At 46.2% G+C, this 23393-nt stretch overlaps 1 protein-coding gene across 1 annotated transcript in view; it reads left to right on the top strand.

Moving 5' to 3' along the window:
- Positions 1-23393, top strand: part of ADARB2 (adenosine deaminase RNA specific B2 (inactive)) — a 276627-nt gene that overhangs the window by 213775 nt on the left and 39459 nt on the right. The window contains exon 5 of the mRNA XM_064162554.1: positions 15723-15837. Within this exon, the coding sequence (XP_064018624.1) occupies positions 15723-15837 (115 nt within the window). The remainder of the gene's footprint in view (positions 1-15722; positions 15838-23393) is intronic.

The raw sequence follows: 23393 nt of genomic DNA, 5'->3' as shown, positions 1-23393 counted from the left end.
TCTGTGTTGTGTAGAATACCTGTGAAGCTGGTGCAAGCTGAAAAGGCATTTCACTCTTGCTGGGTACTGAACCAGAATCAGAATCAATCCTTGGTGTCCCTAAGCCCAGGTAGGCTCTTTTCCCCATAGAACAACTCATCTTTAGTGGCACTGCTGTTACAATCTGTGCTGGATGTTTACACCCAAACACCGCTTCCCAGGGGCTTCCTCTGTCCGGTGATGAGCAGGCGAATGTCTGCTCCTGGTGGGACAGCTATGTCTCCTCCCCAGAGAACTCGTGGCTGTTGATTTGCTACCAGCCAGTACACGACACAAGGAGCAGCTGCTGCTAGAGCCACATGCTGGACAGTGTTTGCCCTCCCTGCTGTGGGGTGTGGGCAGCATCACACGTCTCCAGTTTCCCAGCAGGGCAACATTAGCACCTTGGCCCTTTCCTAAAAATCCAGGGGGACAGCGATGAGAGAATGGGTTTGTGATGTCACCTGCCACTGGTGCTGAGCATGTGGAGTGGCAGGTTTGATAGCTGAGTTGCAGACACGTGTTCATTTTGCCTCTGACATGGATCAGCTGTCCCAGCACCATGGTGTCAATGCTTCGCTTTGCCATAGAGACTTTCATACTGACACCTTGAGAGATGTGATCTCTGGGGTGCCACAGGCACATCGATGCAGGTAGGAAAGCTGAGGCACAGGCATTTGAAATGGTTGCAACGTCTGGGCAGGTGTGTCTTAGCTACATCAGAAAGCATTAGGTCCTTATATCCTCATCCTCACGTAACATAAAACTACAATCTTACATCTAGTTAGAGCCTGCAATGAGACTGTGCTCTTCAGAGGCTTCCAACAATCTACCTGTGCAAGTGTGATGCTTAAAGCCCCAGAGGCTCAGATATGTTGTTCTTTATGGCATGATGATGCATTTTGCAATGGCACCGAGTTCCCTGAACTTGTCTGCCAGTTGTGCAGCTGGAGAGATTTCCCATCGTCCTTGGACCTCTTTGGGGAGGGTTTGGTTTGTGGCTTGTTTTAGCTCTAGCACAAAAATACTTGTGACAAAATAAAGGTGATAAAGCCTGAGACATTAAAGTTTGGCTAGAGAATAAAAGGTAACACTGCTACATGCCTGTCACTGAGTCCTCCAACAGTTAAACCCTCTATGTGCTAGAGAAACCATAAAACACATGATACATGGCATGGATTCTAGCAAAACAGTTGTTGAGCTGTGTTGGAAATGTCAGCTAAAAAAAGCCTCCTTAACTGCCTTTATATATATTAAATGGTAGGCTGCAATTTGGTGTGACATATGCAGAGATATATAAAGTAAGTGACAAAATACAGCTGCACCACATCATTTTAGCCAGCAAGGCTAAGACTTTCTTATATGTTTTCCAGGTCATCGAGTCTGTGATAATTTCATTAGCTGCTGAAACATGTTTTTCCTGTGTCCCAGGGACAATGTTAAGTGTACAGGACTCCTGTTATTGGCAGTGAAAATTAATATCTGGGACATTCCAGTAGGATCTGGGCATTTGACTACAAAAGCATGGCACTGTAATGAATGTAGAGCTAAATGGGATTTAGGAGAGGGGATTTTATTTCATTTTCTGGTGCAAGGAAATCACTTTATTCTGATCACTTGCTACTGGTACCTATTCAGTGTTACTGCAGCACTGCAGCTGGATAGAGGTCTGATTTCATCTGCTGCTGAGAGCTGGGAGCTCTGAGCTCCCTGTGCAGGCAGGGGAGTGAAATAGCTCCTTGTGAGAAGAGGTGGCCTCATCAAGGCCGTACTCAGGGGTCTTGTGTGTTTCCATGGGCTGACCAGTGGAAATGAAGCTATCTTCTGAAATGTTCACCTGGCAATAACAGCCCAAACCATCCAAGGAGAGGCGAGAAGAGCTCCATTTCCTAACTACCTCCCAACACAGCCAGCTACTTGGGGATCACTGCACTACTTTCCATCAGCACACCCTGACTCTAGGGATTCAAGGTTGCTATGCTTGACAGAGGGACGTTGCAGCTCACTGTGCCATTCTGCTCTGGGTACAGTGTAGTTTTACTAACCGTTGTGCCCTTTCACAGCCCAGTCTGAACTGAATCATCTCTGGATTGTCCATGAAAACCCCAGAACACAGATAGAACAGATTAATATGCAGATCAAGATTGAAGAACATACTGGATTCTAAGAAGAAGGAAGAAGCAGCATAAGGAAGAGGACTATAAGGAAGAAGAAGTGAAGAACACCTGGCTGCAGGGGACAGGGATGCTGTGGTACAGTTGTGTGGCCCAGCCTTGCATTGCTCAGCCATTTGTCAAGACACGTATCTTGGGGCACAATGTGGAAGTGGCAAGAAACCATCAAAGAGAAGAAAGTGGCTCTGTGAAGCTCAGGGATGGCTTGAAGGCACACAGCTCCAGTGAAAGGACGTTTTGGCTCTTTGATGCAAGAACCACAGGAGCAGGTTTCACAGCTTGCTGGCCTTGCAGAGCACTGTCTGCATCTTGCAAAAGAGAAGGTGCTTGGTTGAGCTGTCTTTGCTGTATCTTCTTATTACTGCACAGCTTCACAGCTAACCAAATGTTAAGATGTGGTAGACCATCCCCCATTTCCCCATCCAGAGATGGCTTTGCTTTCTCTCTCATCATCTCTTTTCTTTAATCAGTTTCATTTCTAAACAGACACAGGAGTGGTGTGAGTCAGAGCAACAGTGCTCAACCTTGGCAAGGGAGCTTGGGAGTTTTGATGTTTTGCCACTTGCAATCAATGAGCACAAGTCTGATGCTTTTAAATTCCAGTCTGAAGCTTCCTTCCAGTCACCCTTCAAAGCACAGGAGCATTTAACTCTGCAGTGAGGAAGGAACAAATGGCTGGCCAGGTCCAGCAGTGTGTTGTGTCCCCACGTTCACACAAACACAAGATTTCATACCTGTGCTGCTCTGAAAGAAAAACCACAAACCCCTTCTAGAGGAGGCTGCACCAACCTGCTCCTCACCTGTGAGAATGAACCAGCCAGATTAATTACCTGACAAAGTCTGGACCGCAGCTGTCAGCTCACAACAGGAGTAGAGTGTCAGTAAGAAACAAAGCTGGAGACAGAGTGGAAGGGCCTTGTATTCACCAATCTCTGCTTTTTTCCCTTTTCTTTTTTTTTTTTCTTTTTCTTTTTTCTTTTCCTGTCTTCTGAGAACTTTCCCGTTGTGACCATCACTTATTATTTGCTTTGCAATCACACCATGACTCTTTGGCCCTAAAGCATGTCAGCACTGGTGTATGCTCTGCCCGGTTGCGGAGGAAGAACATTGCCAACCTGAAGGCTACACAGTTGTAACAGAATTAGGAACACTAAGGAGGTGGCTGCAGTACTAACCAGGGCTGAAATGACCATAGTGGCATGGGCTTGCTATTGGTTGGAGCTTTTTACTGTTCCTGCTTTTGTTGAAGCTCTCAGAGGTGGCACCAAGAGTAGGCAGTTTTTCTCCTGGTGTAGACCAGGAAGACATCCTCTGTACTTGTGTTGCTGAGTGCAGGATCTGGCTGCTCTCAGCTCGGGCTGCAGGGTCAGTGTTGGCCATGTCTGATCTGGCCTGCTGCTCATTCTCCCATATTGCCTGGGTGTAAAGCTAGGCACTATGCAGAGTGGAGGCATGGGCAGCACAGTGCTAATCCCTTGGTGTGTTGGGCCATAAATTGAAATCAAACAATACCTTGACCCCCACTTCTAATGAAGGAGTCACACACATAGATCACAAAAATGTGCCTGTTTTAGGAGTTGGAAACTGAGGCAAGGTCTGATGGCATGATGGCATCGGGCTGCGGGAGATCCAGGCACCAGGCTCAGAAACTCAGCCCAAATCCCTGGACCTTCACCCGCCTCTTCTCCACCTTCCTGTCAGCCTCAACAGTGCTCCTTTGCGCTAATGCGAGCATAGTGAAGAGGGCACCATGAACTGCTGCAGTTTGAAGCCTACAGACAGAATTGGGAAGGGTCTTGATGAAATGTTTGCAATGCAGGCAAGGGCAGGCTAGAGCCAGCTGTGAGTGCATAAATCACTGCTCAGCCTGGAGGTGCCTGAACCACTACCCCAGCCCTTACACCTCCAGTTGTTTGCAAAGCCTTTCCCTACCCAGGGGGCATTTCCAGTCAGATGCATGTAGAGATTCTCAGATTAATTTGATTTTCGGGGAAGGCAGGGGGATTGAAGACAGAGGGGGTTTGTTGTGTGTATTTCTCCCCTCCAAGCTGCCTTTCATTGCACATTTACTAGTTCTGGAAGACAACACCCTGCTGACACTTAGAGAAGCATCAGTGAATTAAGTCTGTTGTACAGGCTGCAAAGCCATCTGGACTTTTTACTGAAAAGGTTGGACATGGTTTTAGGCAAGATTTTATCACATCCAAAAAAAACCCTTCTGCACTCAGTACCTCTTCCAAGGTTGATGTCACATTATTTTTTTTTCTTTTGTTGGTTGCAAAACAGAAAGAGTTGACAAATGGTTGGAAGGCAGTAAGGATGGAGATATAAATCTCTAGAGGAAGCTTTGTCAAAGGTAGTGGAGTATAAACAAAAAATAAATTAGTTTTGGTGTTATCAGAAACTGGACAGACTTTGATTTGTATAATAGTTTGTCTGAGTTTCCAGACCACCTAGGCAATGCTTCTGTGAGGCTAAGCACAAATTCACTCAACAGAAGGGGAGGGAATGGTTAAACCCATGATCACAGGAGGAGAAGGGATGAGGGAAGACAAGAAGACAAAGGTGCAACGGGAAGTAGCCTTGAAATCCTACCCTTCTTTGCTTTTATCTTTCTGGGGTGCTCCCAGCACCATGTTTTACTTTGCTGTCTGTGGTAGCCAGCTCTGGAGCCCAGCTCCACCCCACTGCTCAGATCTTGACAGGACAGGTTTACAGACTGTGGAGGGGACTGCAAGGCTTCTGTGCCAACTCCTCCTTGTTGAGGAGCCCTGTGAGCAGTGCAGGAGAGAGAGAAACATGCTGAAAACAACTGACTGGAGCGTCCTTCAGATTATGTGTCTTAGCAAGTGAGTTAACATCCAGCCGTTACCTTACCAGCACGGCTTGGTGACAGAGTTCTGCTTGTCCTGGGAGCTGGCTGTGGAGCTGTTATTTCTCTGTTCTCTCTGGAATGCTGTCTGAATTTAGGGAAGCTTTATTACTCCGTGGTCGTATGCAGGAGCTGAGTCGTGTAGTGCCAGGCACCTTAGAGATCCTTTGATACCCCTCCAGAAATACGGTGCTGATAAAAGAAGTGGATTCATCAATTCGCACGGAAAGGTCCTGTAGAGGGCAGTTCACACGGTCCAGGTCTCCTGGCCAGCCCTTCCCTGGTCTTTTGCTTAAAGACAAGCTCGCTGAGGTGACAGGTTTTGCCCAAGAGTGTTGTCACAAGGCTTTAAAAGGCTATTCCCAAGTTCTAGGTGTGGACACTTGGTTAGGAGTTTCTTGACTGGAGGTGGAAGGAGGTTTAATAGGAAGCAATACTTGAGCTTCAGACGCAGGTTCTCAGTCGACACAAAACAGTAAAACTCTTTGTTAACTTCAGCAATGTTCTGTTAATTGCTTGCCCAGTAAGGGACAGTAAGTCCCAGGGAGACACCAGTTTCAGCCCTGGCCCCAGGCACACACCAGTCCCAAATGGCTCTGTTGGGTGCCCTAGTGGCAGTCAGGACTCAGCCAGAATCATGGTTCTGACTGTCCTGGCACAAAGCCACCACAGCTGATGAGAACTGTCCCTGGTAATTCCACGTTTGAGGAGAAGCCCAGAGAACGGTGAGGTAACACAAAATGCAGGCTGCCTTAGCACTGCTCGCAGCCAAGGGAAAGGTTGTTAGCAAGGTTACCGCTGAATGTGGAGAATCATTACAGCAAATGACAGCAAGATCTGTAACAAGGAGAAAGGGAAAATGCCTGTGTCTGTACAGCCATTGCCACGCAGTGCATTGTGTGCTTCAGGAAGCTGAATCGTGGTCTGCTTGGCTGGCATCAGCAGCTCAGAATTAAATTTGTTTTGGACACCTCCTGCACCCTGCTTTGTCTAAGAAAGCATACATGTGATGGAGAAGGCTCTTAGCAGTGCAGCCTCGTAATGAGAACCATAAACACACAGGCATAGATTTTCAGAGTGATACTCGAGGGGTTTGAGCAAGCACTGCTTGCTCCCTGCTTTGAACCTTTGCCCAACAGCTGCTAACTGCTTAGGCTTTGGGAAGAGAGTGGACCTGAAAAGGCCAGGAGTATTGTGTGAAACATGGGGTTTGCCACCATTAGTTTCCAAAGGACATTCATTTTCATGCACCTGAGAAAGATGAAAAGAGGAAACAGGAATCTGAAGAGGCATTTCTCAAGTAAAGCATTGATTTTGTTAGAGACATGCTCCTAATATGAAGCTAAAATCTGAGTTGTTATTGAGAGCATCAAAGCCTTTTGACAGCGTTAACTGTTCCTAGGCACTGGTGGCCATACAGAGCTTTTAGCTAGTTAAAGAAGAGCCATTCATGCTAATTCAATGTCTGTGGTGTACAGCAGCTTGCCACCTGAGGCTTGGCCTAAAGTGGGCACGAGACTGCAGAGCCAATGCTGCTTCACTGGTCTGAATTATTCAGCACTCTGCGGGAAGAAGGCTTTTGGGTTAAGGATCAGTAAAAGGAAAAAGGCAAACAAATAAGCCCTCCTTTCTGGTCTCTGTTAGCAGGTGCAGTATTGACTTCAGGAATGATTCTGTAGAATTGGAATGGGTATTCTTCATTGCCAGGGCAATAATGCAGAGCCGTACTCAGAAGAAGCAAAGCTGGAAACTTAGCATGGCCTCCTTTAGAGGCCAACTGCTCCTGTCAGTCCTCTAACTTCATTGAAGTGGTTCTCATTGGTGGCATCTTTTTAGAGCAAGATGAGTGCAGACAGCAATGAATCAACCTCAGATAGAGGGGCTCATTAGTTAGCATCCACTAATGTGATTTTAAGGATTCTAATTAAACCTATATGCAAAGTGTTTTCCTACTAAATAGGAAGTTGTACTTTTTGGAGGAGCTGGGGCATTTGGATTTGACATTATTTCCTTTTCCAATAGGGATGCTTATTTCATCTGTTCTCTTTTCTTGCAGTCACTCCAGGGATTTCTGAAACAAATAAAAAGATACATCATGTTAAGTTTCATTGATTCCCTTGTAGTCAGGGGATATATTGAGAAAACAGAGCAATTTTTTTTCCCTGAGCTTGTAGAATAAATTTCTGTTTGATCATTGTATTTCCTACTGTTGCTGCAAATGTCTTTTGAGATAGTGAACATTGATTAATCTCATTTACAGGGTCACAGAGGAGAACTTGTACAAATTCAGAGGCTTTTGCATTGTAGCAGAGCTCACATCATAGCTATCAGTTTCTAAATGTGTCCCTCCCTCCTCCAGTGGCCCAATGAGACTTGCCCCCTCCTCATGTCAAACTCAGTATTTGTGTGACAAAGCTCCATACTTTAACAAAGGCTTCCGCAGACATTGGCAGTGGTGGCTGAAAAATCCCTCTGGAGAGATTTAGAAGAAATTTACTGGGAAGCTTTTGTGTTCCCTAGTAAAAGAGTTTCAGGTACAGTAGAGGATAATGAGCTTGCATCTAGCCGCTCAAGAAACGTCACAAGTGAGAAGTCTGTTGCAGGCTGTAGTCATTGCTGGAGTATGTGCTGGATGCATGAATCTTCATTTCCCTGGCCATGCTGTGTCCTCCCAAGCCCAGCATAGGCAGTGGCTCTCATGTCCATAACGCCCTAGGGGTACTGGAAACTCAAAACCCAAGTGGGTGGGAGAAGGTCTTTGCTATTCTGGCTCCCATTCGTGGGTCTTTTGAGGTGTTTTGTTGTTCTGCCACCTGCCACACAGGGACTACCTTCAAAGTCTGCCTTGTACAGTAGCCAGCATAGTACTGATACTTATGTAGTACATGATAAGCAACAGCATGGAGGCAGATGTGTTTTATGGGGCCTGGGAAACCAGCAGAGTAATCAGCTTCCAACCAAGCTGAGGGCAAGAGAGGAAAGTAGCCAGCAAAGGGTCACTCTGAGCCCTGCAGGCCTGTGCACAGCCTAGAGGAGTTGGCCAAGGTCAGCCAAGCCACTGAGGAGTGCAGAGCAAATCTGGGATGTTTGATGATTACAGAAGTAAGGAGTTCATCGTGGTAGCTCAGCATCATGTGTAGCTGAAACATTTATAACAGAACTGTGAACAGACAGGGGGGTTGGTGAGAGTGACTCCTCTGACAGAATCAGTAGGTGATTGGCCTCAAAAAGGCGAGGCCATTCAGTGCCAGAAGTGCATGATTTGAGTTTCCATCAGAAGCTCAGTGTGGGAAGCTGTACCTAGCTGCTGCCTGAGCAGCACACAGCCAGTGCCCCCTGAAAAGCAGGGGTGAGAAGACTTCTCTGAGTTGGGGTGCACACAGGATACATGAATGCCATCAGCTGGAATGAAAGTATACAGCCAGACACAGTCAAACCTCATCTGTCTGAGGTAAAGGAAAGCCCATATCTGCTGGCCCTGAGGGTGAGCCAAAGCCTGACATAATGATCAATGCTGTAGGAGTTATGATCAGAGAGCAATAATTACTGCACATCTCAGGGAAAGAACCACAATGAATTTCCTGGCAGTGCCTTGTTCTTTGAGTAGTACTCCATAAATGTCTGTGCATGCTGAAGGGAGGCTGAGTTATGAGGAACTGTGGGCTGCAGCCTCCGGTCTGGCTAGGGAAGTCCTTGCATGGACTTGGAGAGTCTCACCACTATTGCTACCACTTGCCTCACAGTTCCTTTGAGTGGTAAAAATTGTTCCCTTTTACCTCTGCAGGAGTGGGCCTCGTGGCAAAGCAAGTGCTTTGCACCAAGGCTTCCAGGAAGCAGAGCAAGGAATGAACTCAGGCTGCAACCAGCTGGCTGTGACCCACTGCCCTCCTTCCTTCCGCAGGCTATCCCTGCCTGTCCGCTACTCTCGGTCCTCATTCAGCCCTGACCAATGTGCTGGAGGAGCTCCTGGTGTTAAACTGATGCTAGAAGACTGATGTTGGAAAGTAGCCCACAGCTCTCAGATATTACTCTTCTCAAGGCTGCATCTTGAAGGTGATGTAGTACCTGGGAAGAGCCTGACTAATTCATTGGCTCAAGGGTACAATCACTTAGCAATGAATCTCCACCCAGCTACAGCAGACTTATTTACAAGCCTGGGAAAAGTGTATCGTGTAGCAGTTTGCTGCACACCCTGATCAAGAGCAGCCCCTCAGGATTGATATTCTCTGTGCTGCATTTTCCTCCCCTCCCATTTGTTCAGTGAGACTTTCCTGCAGGAGGAAGTACCAACTCCCACTATCAGTGAGTGCCGTTTCCCCCTCAGCTAGCTGAAAGAGCTGGGTGTCCAACCCCGTTTGTCTGTGAAAGGAGTTGTGAACTTAATTCAACCCAATCTTCATTCCTTGTGTTCAACATTTACCCCCCAAATGTCAGTAATTTTCTGGAAAGCAAAGTGCTTGAGAGGCAGGAGAAACAGAGCCCTTGGTGATATCTGTATAGCAGGATTTCTTTTCCCATCCATATGCAAATCTAACCTTTTTGGTATTTCAACCCTATAAACCCTAAGACAGGATTTCAATAGAAAATGTTTACTAAAGGCTTTCTCCTTTATAATCTATTGATTTTCATATCCTTACGACTTCTGTTGAATGTCAGTTTTACCCTGAAGACTCCCATTGCAAACTTGAACACATTTAATTATTTATACCATTTGAAATATTAGTGCTGAGGAATGACTAAAAGTTTTTAGTTCTGTAGTGGTATGATCTAAAGTTTGCTTTCCCTTTGTGAATAACACAAGCAATTTGATATGGTAATCAAGGGCAGATGAATACTTCAAACAACACAGTGCTCTTCTAATAATAATGACATCTATTTTTCACTCTTCCAGCCTCCTTGTGTGTATTACAATATAGCTCATTCGATGCTGCAGGCTCTCATAGGCAAAACTTTAGTGTTGTCTCTTTTCTTTCTTCTCCCAGGCAGCTGACTAGGAACTGTTGCTTCCATCGGTGCCAGCAGGCATTTAGGCAAGGTGCATGGTTTGAGTGGAGCCAAAATGTGCCTCTCAATGTGGATCTAGCTCTCTTGTTTGCCTTACTCATAACACTCACTGTAGTAGTCAGATTGAGCAAGAAGTTGATGTCAAAGAAGTTGCCTGTAAGACAAATACTGTTTGTGGAGGAAAATCTAAGTGGAGACCTATGAAAGCAAGGATTTTGATAGCAAGTGAGCCAAAGCAGGGGTTCTGAAAGGAACTCAGCACCTGAAAGGTCTGTTCTTCCCCAGAGTCCTTCTTTTCCCTCTCAAAACACAAGTCAGTTTGGCATGGCTGAGCTCACCCTGCCCAGCCAGGGCACAGGTGTGTTTGTACTCATCCTTGCCAGCTGGGTCTAATCTGGAACATCTTCAAGTGGCATTTTGCATCAGATCTCAGCAATCCAAAGAGATTTAACACCCAAACGCAAGTCCCCCTTAAGTCCAGCACTCAGGCTGTATTTGGGTGCTTGATCTGCCAAGTGCTTTGGTAAGGATGGTCAGACTTCTGGCTGGCCATAGCTTTTTATTTTCTCCTGCCCTGTCCCCACTGCCCCAAGCTGCCATTTCTGCCATGAAGTGCTCAGTGCAATTGCATGCACCTCTGTTAATTGCACTGAGTCTTTCTGTCACAAGGAAAACTTGTACTATTCTTTTCCTCCATATGCTGAAATTTCCCCTTTTTCTACTATCAACCTGATACTTGTTCAGAAGCTGCCAAGATATATTTGGCTCTTGTATTTACTCCAGATGGAGACTTTTCACTCCTATCTGGCAGTAGGACCTGTGATATCACCAGACACAACTTTTCTCTGAGATTCATTGTTTTGGTAACAAAGATTTAAAGGATAAAAAAGAAAGAATGGTTCCTTTTGTGTCTGTTTTTTAACATCTTTCTGATGGCAGATGATAGCCTCATCTGTATCCTGAAGTTTGACTTTGGGATACAACACAACAGCCACCAGCAAGTGGATTTTTCTAGTTTTCATCCCATCAGGAATGATCACCTGGATATCTGTCTTTCAGTGTCCTGGGATTATTCTTTAATAGCAACACATACAGTTGGCAGCTGTTACTAGTGGTGTTCCCCAAGGATCAGTGCTGGCCCCAGTCCTGTTCCGTATCTTTATTGATGATCTGGACGAGGAGAATGAGTCCAGCATCAATAAGTTTGCAGATGACACTGAGCTAGGACCAGGTGTTGACCTGTTGGAAGGTAGGAGAGCCCTGCAGAGGGACCTGGACAGGCTGGATGGGTGGGCAGAGGCCAACAGGATGAGACTGAACAAGGCCAAGTGCAGGGTTCTACACTTTGGCTACAACAACCCCAAGCAGTGCTACAGGCTGGGGACAGAGTGGCTGGAGGGCAGCCAGGAAGAAAGGGACCTGGGGATACTGGTAGATAGGAGCTGAACATGAGCCAGCAGTGTGCCCAGGTGGGCAGGAGAGCCAGTGGCATCCTGACCTGGATCAGGAATAGTGTGGCCAGCAGGACAAGGGAGGTTATTCTTCCCCTGTACTCAGCACTGATCAGGCCACACCTTGAGTACTGTGACCAGTTCTGGGCTCCTCAATTCAAGAGAGATGTTGAGGTGCTGGAACGTGTCCAGAGAAGGGCACCAAAGCTGGTGGGGGGCCTGGAACACAAACCCTACTAGGAAAGGCTGAGGGAGCTGGGGTTGTTTAGCCTGGAGAAGAGGAGGCTCAGGGGTGACCTTATTGCTGTCTACAACTACCTGAAGGGAGGTTGTAGCCAGGTGGGGATTGGTCTCTTCTCCCAGGCAACCACCAACAGAACAAGGGGACACAGCCTCAAGTTGTGCCGGGGAAAGTATAGGCTGGATGTTAGGAGGAATGGCATTGGAATGGGCTGCCCAAGGAGGTGATGGAGGCACCGTCCCTGGAGGTGTTGAAGAAAAGCCTGGATGAGGCACTTAGTGCCATGGTTTGGTTGATTGGCTAGGGTTGGGTGCTAGGTTGGACTGGATGATCTTGGAGGTCTCTTCCAACCTGGTTGATTCTATGATTCTAAGGCAAGAAACTCTCTGGAATCTATGATTCTAAAGTAGCAGGAGTAAATGTGCCAACTCTTATCTCAGTGTTGTATACACCAGATTTGTAACCAGTTTTGCCTTTGTGTAAACACTCTCTGTAGGCAGAAGTACCGTCACTGATTTCAGTGCCCATGGACAGAGCAAACCAAACAGCCTCTGTGCCGTATGGTAGAGAGGAAGGCAGCACTCTGCACCTCTTGTAGCTTCTGGAAGCAGATCTGGAAACTCCATACCCAGCTTTGCCACCAGGCCCGCTTGCAGGAATGGATCATTCAAGGCCCTGCAGTTATGCTACATTACTTACATCAGTCCTTAGGGTGTCAAATTTGACAGGGCTGAGCAGTGCATCTCTTGAATTCTTATTTTCCTCTGTCTTCAAAACTAACCCTGCTCCTTTTCCTCCATTCCATTGTGCTTTGTAATATCCATTCAGAAACTTGTGGATCTTTCATAATAATGATGATGATGATCTATTATGATATTATATTTCTTATTACATATATTCTATGTCTATCTGCTATAAATAATAATCTCGTTATGATAACAATATGCTGATGTGGTAGCAGTAAGCCTGCAAGTTACCTCTCAGGTTAGACTCTGTTTCTGGTGTCTATCCTGCATCTGGCTTCTGTCCATGTATGCCACTCTTTGCTTCTATTCATTTCACTGGCAACATTTTAGGCAATGGATTCAAGAAGCAAACTGCTTGCCTGGTTTTACTTAAGCCAAGAGGCTTCCCGTGTAATGAATGTGCTGTTCTTTACTGCCTCGGATCACTCCAGATCAGCAAATGCCCAATTCCTTATCGCCCCTAGGTGTTATCTGAAGTCACGTTGTTATTTTGCTGTTAGTGAGTCTCTTCACTCTCTGGCTTTGGAGCCTACTGCCAAATGAAGTAAAGAAAGCCCTGGCCCTGGGGATTTCTAAATCCAAAGTTAAAAGTTATTTGTTCTATTTAGCATTTTTTAAATGATTCTTTTAGGAATTGTATGTGCCTCAAAGCTAATTAACTCTTAATGAGCACAAAATGCCCTGGGATGCAGATTTGGAGGGCATGCTGGAAGTTTAGGCATGGATTGGGCTGCAGCAGTGCAGGAGATGAAATGATGATTTGATGCTTTTTTTTTTAAGTGATGGTGCAGATAGTTTTATTGAGAGACTTTTTTTTCTTTCTGCCTTTGTAGTCTAAATAAAGCTGATCAGATTTTCAGTCCACCATATGGGACCCAGTTCTCCCAGCCCTGCAAAAATCCTTTGCTTTTCCATTATGGATGAAGTCCCTTTTCTGTAGGGAAAAACAAGTTCAGGAGCAAACTTTCATGTGATGAAAGACAGGCAGCGTTCCAGTGCTGAGCACTTAGCCAGAGCACCAGGAAAACTGAACACCTGGCCGTGCCCAGCTCTCTGCTATTCCCCTGGACCAGTCCCTCACTCTTTTAGTGCCTTCACTCATTCATCTGTAAAGCAACTATAATTGCATTTATATCACAGGAGTGCCTTGATGCTTGACAAATGAGAATTGACCCAAAATTCATCCCTTCAGAAGCGCTGTATGAACAATATCTTGCTCACACAGTAGCTGTGGACAACTAGATTAGAAGAGGCATAAACACAGTCCAAGTGAAACTCCATTTAGGAATTGTCAAATCATTCTTGATATTTTTTCTTAGGTTTCATCTAATTCTAGTGTAGATTTTCCCCAAAATGGGTTATGTGGCTCTTTCTTTTGCAACAAGACATGTTATATCAAACTGTGTTTTGGAGCAAATGGTTTGTTCCCAGAGCAATACCTTGGAAATCTGTGTTTAGCAAAACAAAGAGCAATTACTGTGTCAAAGAAATCCTATCCTCTATGTGTTGGAGCAAATTGCAATCACTTACGAGGATTGTACACGGGGAAAAGAAATCCAGGTTTTATGAAAAGGGGGCTGCCTAACTGCTGTTATGTTTTATATCATTAGGGTTTTGTGTTTGCTGTAATAATGTTTAAAAATGAAGCTGACTTTCTGTAACAAACTGTAGAACATATGGTGTGCAGCCTGCAGAGGCTCTCAGTGGCAGTACCATTACTGCTAATATTTGGGAATTAGAAGCTGCTTTCCTCTGAAAGATAGCTCTGTGTCCTCCTAGTTCAGAACACTGCTTTCACCAACGTCTTTTCATCACCTTTAACAGTTTGGGGAGAAAAGCAGTGGATCTGATCTTAAGAGAGGTTGAATATCAGATTCAGTGTCTCCTGCCTGTGTGCAATGGATCCCCTTAAGGGAACCAGGGGAATTCCTGTTTTGCCAGGACCTCACATGCAGCTTATCCCAACAGCAGGAGGAAAACTGGAGTCGCTGCTTGGTCGAGCCACTTTTCCTGGCAAAGGTGCAGTCACTCAGGGCTAACCAGATTGCAACATGCCAGGAGGCCTCTGTCAGCATCACAGAGTGAGTTCCAGCCCTCAGGAAGTGCTCCCAGCAGAATTTAGGTACCCGAAGTACAGCTTGGTTTTGCACAAAAAAACCTACAGCCAAAAGAACTGCAGAATGCTCCTCTGTATCTTTTTTTATTTCCAGACTTGCAAAGCACTTTAAGAGCAACTCATGCTCACAGAGAGTGTTCCTCTGACTTATCTCCAATATATGCTTGAAAGGCTCAGTGCCAAAGTGCAGAGATTAAGTAAATGAAAAGATACTGAACATTGCAGCAAGGAAGCGGTCCAGCTGGTGGTGCCCTCAGAGCTGGTTTGCATTCATCCATATGCAGTCTGCAGAATACATTTTTTAGACCTTTTACCCTGCTTGGCTTCAGTAATCAGCTTCCCAAGGCTCTCCCTGGAGACTGGACTCATTCAGACCTGAGGGTGCAGCCCCCACAGTCTCTAGAGCCTTGTCCATGGGAATGTTTAACCTTTCAACAAAGCTGCTGTGCCCAGAAGCAAACCTAGCAGACCCGCACCTCACCTCTGCTGCACACCAGCATCCCTGCTATGATGTGCAAGCAAAGGCTCCCTTTCCCCTCTTCCCAGTGGCTGTGGAGGTGGAAGCAGGACAGACCATGGTACTCTCCTGACAGCACCAAACACATTGCTCAGCTGCTGCTTCACCTCCTTATCTGTTATCTGTTTAACTCGCTCCAATGCAGAGAAGGTGGTCCCTGCCTGTAACTAAGGCCTGAGCTGAGCTCTCAGGCTTCATGGGCTGGTGGACATTTTCAGTGGGCTTGTGAAACGTTCACCTCTTCAGCTTGCTACAACAGAATGCTTTAAGGACCAACGGATCTCCTGTGAGCTGATCCTGGACCAGCATCTAGGAGACCACAAAAAAAGTCAGTCTTAAAGCCTACCCTTCCCCAGTGATGGCAGTCAGAGCAGAGCTCTAGCTTTAGTTTAGTTCATCTGGCCATCTCTGAGGGTGATGTGGATAGTAGAAAAAGAGGTGCTCCTTCTATCTTTGCTCATGTAGGTGTTGTTTATTTGTGAGAGGAAGGTCTCAGCAATTGACAGCAGGTGGCTAATCTGCAGAAGCACCTGGGTTCTTCATTCAAGGAAGTGAAAAAGCTCTCTCTGGCTGTGTCTTGCAGGATTTTGCTGATTCCATATACCAAATGGTTGCACAGAAGTTCCAGGAGCTGACAGACAATTTCACTTCCATGCACGCACGCCACAAAACTCTTGCAGGCATTGTGATGACCAAAGGTAAGATACCCTCTCATTTGTTTTTCTCTGGTGTTTTTCATGACTAATACATTATTTACCTGCTCCATGGTAGTGAGGGGTGACTTTACTCCCCCACACGAAAAATAAATAGTAATGCAGGGAAAAGAAACATTAAATATTTACATCTCAAGTAAGTTCACACAAAAGTGTTGGTAACAGAGGTAAAGATTTATTCATAAGTCTGTCCTTACACTGCTTTGTTTACAGGACAAAATGCAGAGTGCTCTGGGTTTGCATTTCTGAGTAGGTAAGGGATTTTTTAAGTTCCCAATAAAAAGTTGCTTATTTATTAATTGCCTTTTAAGATCTGGAAGTGCCAAGATCTTGTTGCTACCTTGTTTAAGCCTACCCTAAAACTTTGGGTATGATTGACAACAAAAGCAAGCCTCAGCTCGTTTCCTTCCCAGTCAAGAGAAATAAACTCAGAGCAGGCTGAGTTTTCAATTCTGCTCTGGTCTAACCACATGAAGTACTTCCCAGCAAAGCCAGGATTTTATATTCACTCCTGCTGAGCCTTACCTAACGGACACATTCCATAGGGAAAGCTTCTGATGCATCTGTGGCATAGACAGTCGGTCAGTCTGTCTGTCTGAGCACCCGTGCATAGTCGGTCGCTCTGGCCGGCTGTCTGCGTGAGCCCCGCCTGCGTAGACGGTCGGTCGGTCTGTCTGTCTGTGTGAGCCCCCCTGCATAGATGGTCGGTTTGTCTGCCTACGTGAGCATCCCTGCATAGACGGTCGGTCTGTCTGTCTGTGTGAGCCCCCCTGCATAGATGGTCGGTTTGTCTGCCTACGTGAGCATCCCTGCATAGACGGTCGGTCGGTCTGTCTGTGTGTGAGCATCCCTCTGCTGGGACATCTTGGTATTGATGAGGATGTGGGCGAGGGAGGTGCTGCCGTAAGCTTCGTTCTCACCCAGATGCATGGAGTAGTGGCTTGGGTTTAGAAATGAGAAGCTAAGCTCGGAGGGGATCTGCATGCATGTTTAGTCCGGCCTGGGCTCTCCTTCCTTTCAGCAATTACATTAGCTACATTCAGCAAGCACAGTTGTGGGTATTGCAAGGCAGCAGGATGGAGGCAGGATTATCTGCTGGATCTTTTCCAACCACAGAACCTAAGCACACCTGAGAGCTCTGTGCAGAGTAATTATTCACTATTCACTTTTTTATGTGAAAAGAGTAAGCAATCCTCTCCTGAAAGTAAAGAAATTGACCTAAAATTCTTTTAGACCTCTGGCTGAAACTGAACTGCCTCTCAGCTGTAGGTGTTGGAATGGTGCTCAGTCTGCCCTGGTTAGTTATTTGTTGGCGTTACTTTAGGCTCTGGGAATAATGGATGAATGTTCCCTACTTTTGAGGACTGCACAGACAAGGTGTTGTACAATCACAAAATATGGTTCAGAAGTCCTGTAGACCACAGGAGAACAGTAAAAGGGAGAGTGTGATTGACTTTGGGGTGTGAAAGATGGACGCTACACCTGGGTTGCAAGCTGCCTTGCCATAGGTTTCTTGCCTGTGGCACTCATCAGATTTAAGCCAAGTGTTGTAACTTGTTTAGAGGAGCTCTTTCCAAACAGGACCACAAGAAAGGACGTTCAATTTGCCATTTTTAAGAAGCTAAGTTACAGGGTCCAGGAACTGTTGCTTTAAACACTTTCTGAGGGACAGCTGTCCCCAACTCAAGTGTCTCTGTTTGATTTTCTTACACTCAGGATCTGGTTTGCCTGTGAGGATTTAATCTCATTCTGCCTTGCTAAGGTGAAGTGCCAGGGAACCCATGGCTCCTGCATCCTAGTTGGCCCAGACTTGCTTCAAAAAGCACAATGGAGCTGGCATAGCCTCACTGCTTTGTGACCAAAGGAAAGGCTTAAAACCCCACACTATGTGGGAGAAGTCACCTAAAAGACTCACAGCTTCCAGAACTGTGGCTACTGAATGCATGCAGTGCAGTACTAGGGAAAGAAGGGGCACAGCTGGATCCCTGCCAGCCTTTCTGAGTGGTTGGAGCTGTCTGTGTCTCTTCTTTGGGGAAGGGGCAAAAGCATCCTGCCACTGTTTGGTTTTTGGATGAGTCCCATGCCCTTGGTGGGGTTTTACACATTTGTGTTTCGTATTTCATCTTAGTCAGCATTAAGACAAATCATAATTTTACTTATGTTCACCAAACATTTCCCTCAAGGCTTCTTTTGTAATTCTGAATTCCTTTTATGAATTCCCTCAGTCTGGCAGCCATCTCGTTCATCAAAATCATACTGCTTTTGTGGAGCTAGAGAGGAAACCCACAGATGTGAAGTGATTCATGGAAGATGCAAAGGTAGAAACAGCCTTTTCTTGGTACCATTTCCAGGCATTATCTGCCAGGCATGGCAGGATTAATCATTTGCCGTTTGTGTCATTATTTTCTGCTCTGAGGTTGTAGATTCACGATTTGCTCCCCACCATCGTTCCCAGAGGTAGCGAGGATCTCGCTGTGTCTAAAGATGACAGGGACAAGTTTTCCACTTCAAACACTCGAGTCCCAGTTTCCTGTTTTTTTTAGCACAGAATTTGGCAGAAGAACCCTTAGATCCCTGTAAACAGTTTACTCAGGACATCCAACCCCACTCCCCCCCCCCCCGATCTGGTGATGTTTTGCTGTGTTTGGTACCACGCACACCCATAAATGGCAAAAATGGATTTGTTTTTCCCTTCGTTTCCATTTAATGTCATCCTGACTAGAAGCAGATTTATCTGTGCTTGTCCAGTGTTCAGACAAAGCCAGTAAAAAGCACAATGTGATTCTGTGATAACTGCTGTTGAGATAATACAAAATCTCTACAGACACAACAGAAGTGTGCTAGATTGGTTTTCTTTTCCTGAACTCTGACATTTTTTCTTACCATTTCAGTTTCCCAGGGAAACCAAAGAGAGTTACATTTGGACACTGTAATTGACTTATGCTGTAGCACCCAGGGCAAATTCCAAAGTATGAGGAGGAGGGGGGAAGGTAGAAAATGGTGTTATTGACTGACTGTGAATGTTCTACAGTAATAAATTGCTAGTCAGAAAAGCAGGCAGCCCAGCGTATTTATCTGTGCTGTGCTCTGAACTGGGAGGAAAGAAATGCACTGCATTAAAGACAATAGACCATAAAACCTATTTCTGGAAGTACAGTAACAAGAGGACTAAGGAGGATTTCTGTCCTTTGTTGGGTGTGGTAGGAAAGTGCAGTGACCAAAGACAAGGAAAAGACTGATGTGCTGAATGTCTTCTCTGCCTCAGTCACCAGCAGCCAGACCAGCTCCCTGGGAACAGCTGCTCCCAGAGAGGGGTGACAAGGCAGGTGATGGGCACAGAGCACAGGTCTCATGAGGGGCAGCTGAGGGCACTGAGACTGTTTAGCTTGGAGAAAAGAAGGCTTAGGGGAGATGTTATCACTCTCTACAACTCCTTGAAAGAAGACTGCAGTGAGGTGAGAGGTGGTCTCTTCTCCCAACTAACAGGCAACAAGACAGGAGGAAATGACCTCAAGTTGAGCCAGGGGAGGTTTCTATTGGATATTAGGAAAAATTTCTTTACTGAAAGGGTTGTTAAGCACTGGAACAGGCTGCCCAGGACAGTGGTGGAGTCCTCTTCTCTGGAGGTATTTAAAAGACATTTAGATGTGGCTTAGCAGTGACATGCTTTAGTGGTGACTTGGCAGTGCTAGGTTAATGATTGGACTCAGTAACCTTAAAGATGCCTGGAGCTAATTTTCCTCATAGTGTTTTGCATTTGTGGCTAAAGCATGGATGCCAATGCCACTTTGGCTGTTGCTGAGCTCTGTTCCACAGGCCCGGGTTGGGCATCTTTTGACTCTGCTCTGCTGCACCCTCTTACAAATTTGCAGGGAGGAATGGTCTTCTAAGCCAGTTGACACAGTCAGGAAAAGGGAAGGGCAAGCATGCTGATGCTGTGTAACGCAGGGAAGCAGCTGCAAAACTGCAGCACTCCCACATAGCTCCATCTCTGCTTGCAGGCACAGGGTGTGGCATGACGGAAGGCCAAAAAAGCAGCTCTTGCAGGAGAGGGCAAAGGGCATGGTCCTGCCATGGGTCACTGAGCAGAGCAGTTGGTTTCACTGGTGCACATGTCATCGAGGAGAGCATGGATAGTTCTGCCTGTTCCGTGCAGCTGGCAGGTAGGAAGCCTCAGCCCAGGGCAGTGCAGGGTGAGAGGTGGAGGTGTGAGCTGCAGACCAAGAGCTGCAGAAGAGGCTGGCAGCACTCGCAGGATTTGTCTTTGCCAGCTCTGAACGTACCTGGGCATCCACTTGTGCTCTAGCTGAGCCACTCAGTGCAGAGATGGCCTATCCTTGCAGTCCTCCCTGCAAAACACCCTCCCATAACCACTGTGAACGAAACACGATGGATATTTAAACACCATTTCCCCATCTGTGTTTGTCCAATCTTAGCAGCTTAAATACTGAGAGAATTTTTTGGTCACACTTCCTGTCGAAGCGTTAAGAAAGTTCCTTCACACCATTCTTAAAGCTTGTAAGCTGATTTTTCTCTTCAATTTTCTTCTCATCTTTTTTTTTCCCAGACTGACAATCATTTTGGTATTAAAAGCAAGCTAGGAGGTCTTCTGAGTTAACTTGTATGAAATAAAGATGAACTGGACAAAAGGGCCCTTAATAGCAATTTCATGCTGTGCTGAAAGATGGGGAATTATCATCCATATCTTGTGGAACGGATCTTAATCATTGCTAAGTGGAATAACAGAAAAAAGCAGAGCTGCCAATATGTCTCCGTGGATCTTTACAGTCGCATTAAGACTCGTAGAGCCTGACGTCTGAGCACGCCCAGGCACACTGATGGCAAACTGGCTCCTGATCCCTAGTTTAAATAGGAGAGCTGTGAGGTGGTCAAATGCAGGTCCTATGTAGGGTATCAACCTGCTTTACTAGTCCTCACCTGGGGAGAGCAAAGGGGGAGAGCAGCCTCCCTCAGCCTGCCGCTTGAACTCTTCTTAGCGCACCCCAGGATGCCATGGCTTTCTCGGCTACCAGAGCATCCTGCTGGCTCATGGGGAACTTGTTGCCCACCAGGACTCCCAGGCCCTTCTGCGAGCAGCTGCTTTCCAGCAAGTCAGTCCCTAACCTGTGCTGTTGGGTTCTTCCTCCCCAGGGGCAGGACTCTACACTTGCCCTCATCCAGCTTCATTATGTTCATCTCCACCCAACTCTCCAGCCTGTCCAGTTCTTGCTGAGCAGCAGCACAGCCTCCTGGCATCTCCGTCACTCCTCCCAGCTTTGTTTCACCAGCAGAATTCCTGAGGGGCACTCCAGCCCTTGGCCCAGGTCACTGGTGAAGACATCGAACAAGGCTGGACCCAGCACTCACACAGTGTTCGTAGGTCACTTCCCAGAGGTTCAGACACCCAGGTTTTGTGTCCTTTGCTGCTGCATGAGCCTCCTCTGCAGCCCTCAGCAGTTTTGCTCCTGTTTGCTGATTCCTCTTCACTTTGGCTACCTCCTCTCCATTGTTTTCTGGCCTAGGAAATGCTCCTTGTGAATGAGGCTTATTGGAAAGGCCTGAAATGGATTTACATGAGAGTCCTTTCTCAGGCACCCGACAGGGTTATCAGTCAGTTCCAAACTGGCTCATGTCAGGAAGGGATTTTTCTTCTGGAGCAGAGTCTGACATTTTTCCACAAAGAAACACCCCGTGCTATGGGGGAAGTTTACTGTGCCTGGCTGTGAAAGGAGAGCCACAGCTGCTCTCAGACAATACCCTGCCTCTTGCTGCTGGCACAGAGGGATCAGAGAGCAGGGCAGAGAGGACTGTGCCTCTGTCCCTGCTTGTTCACTGACAGAGATGAAGAGCACTGCAGAGAGTAGCCTTCCCTAGGCAGGTCAGGCAGAGGAAGGATTACCTAACACATTAGGAAAGGAAGAGTATCCCAGCTTCTGGGAGGAACCCTCCACGCCCCCTCTCTACACAGAAAGGCAATAGATCCACTTCCACATTATTTGCAGTTTGACATCAGGAAAATAAATCCTTGCACAATTCCAGCATTCCAAAGACTACATTTCACTTACATCCCTAAATATCTTTAACCTCACTACTAGCAACTTCTTTATTCCTAATATCATCATATTTGCCTTTTGTTCCAACTTCTACTACCCTTGCTAAGCCCTTAACATTCCTCCTCCTTCCCAGTTTTTTTATTCAGCCACCTCTTCACATCAACTGCTCCCCTCCACCTCAGGGCTGCTCCTGGGGACAAGCTACAGGCTGCAGCCAGGGTGCTCACTGAAGTCCCAGGCTCCTGTTTTTCACCGCAGTGATCACAATCATCACCATTGGTACACTGGAAAATGGAGATGACAAACTGAGCTGCAGCAGCTTATGTCTGGCAGACAAATGCTTGTGACTGACAGCTCTTCACCCCTTTTGCAGAAGTGTTTTGTGGGGGACAGTGCCCACTCCCAGAGTGGCTAGTACAGCCCACAACCTGGCACTGCAGTTCCCCTCAGTGCTCTGCATAAGCTCAGGGACTTGCCTGAGCACACGGTGGTGCAGGGCTGTGCCCACAGCATGTTCCAGCAGGCAGCCTCTCCAGTATCACTGCCTTTTCATGTCTTGACTATCTCTTATTACAGAATTAAAGCCATTCTAAGGATGTGGTAGAGCTGTCAGGGGAGAAGATAACAGAAAATAGTGCAAGATTGTCATGTCTACATAGCATCAAGAAATTTTACTTCCCTAAACAAACCTGGAACAGTAACCAGAACTTACTCAGCTATGAGATGTGATTAGAGCTCTTTTTAAGCTGCCTTGAAAATTATTCCAAATACATTTTTTTTTGCAGATAACAATGGACAATCCTTTTGACTGATTTGTTCTAAAAGGCAAAGAAAGAGCATAAAATTATTGCTTATCAAAGGAAGAAGCAGCACCATTTAAAATAACGTGAAATTGCACCACATGAATTATTCACAAGGGCTGATGTTACACTATCATTATTTCTGACTTGCCTTTTTACTGCATAGGATTTTGTGTCAGTTGTTTCCAACCCAATAAAATAGGTGCTGGGGTTGAGTGTTTTTTTCTTTAAGTTAATCAAACCTGATTTTTCTGGTTACTTTTCCTGATTTCAAGTGGCTATATTCCAAGCAGTGATCTTCATGGCATCGTGTCGAAGAAGCCAGCAGGGTCTGAAACATCCAGTGAAACAGGCACTTGCACACTGCCCGGTGCTTCTCTACGTGTTGAGATGCCAGAGTGTGATCCCAGCTGCATGCTGGCATTAGCAGTTGCAGACTTCGTCCTGTTGGATGTGAGTTAAGCTCACTGGGTGTCACAGGAGTTCTCCAATATATAGGCAGTGAGATGTGGTTTTCTGATTGCACCTCTGGCAATTGCCTAGGGACTGTGATTTTGCTTTTCCAATACATAAATGTGCAGGGCTATAAATTCTGCATTATGAAAGGTCTCAGTGATTGCAGCACGCTAGAAGTGAGAGTTAACTGTTCAGGTTATCAGAAGCATGGCTTGGACTAGCCAAAGCTCTC

Source organism: Pogoniulus pusillus, chromosome 23 (genome assembly GCF_015220805.1).
Source record: "Pogoniulus pusillus isolate bPogPus1 chromosome 23, bPogPus1.pri, whole genome shotgun sequence".
NCBI classification, from domain to species: Eukaryota; Metazoa; Chordata; class Aves; order Piciformes; family Lybiidae; genus Pogoniulus; species Pogoniulus pusillus.
The sequence above is the reverse complement of the archived record's forward strand: the minus strand, read 5'-3'. Positions and strand labels throughout refer to the sequence as shown.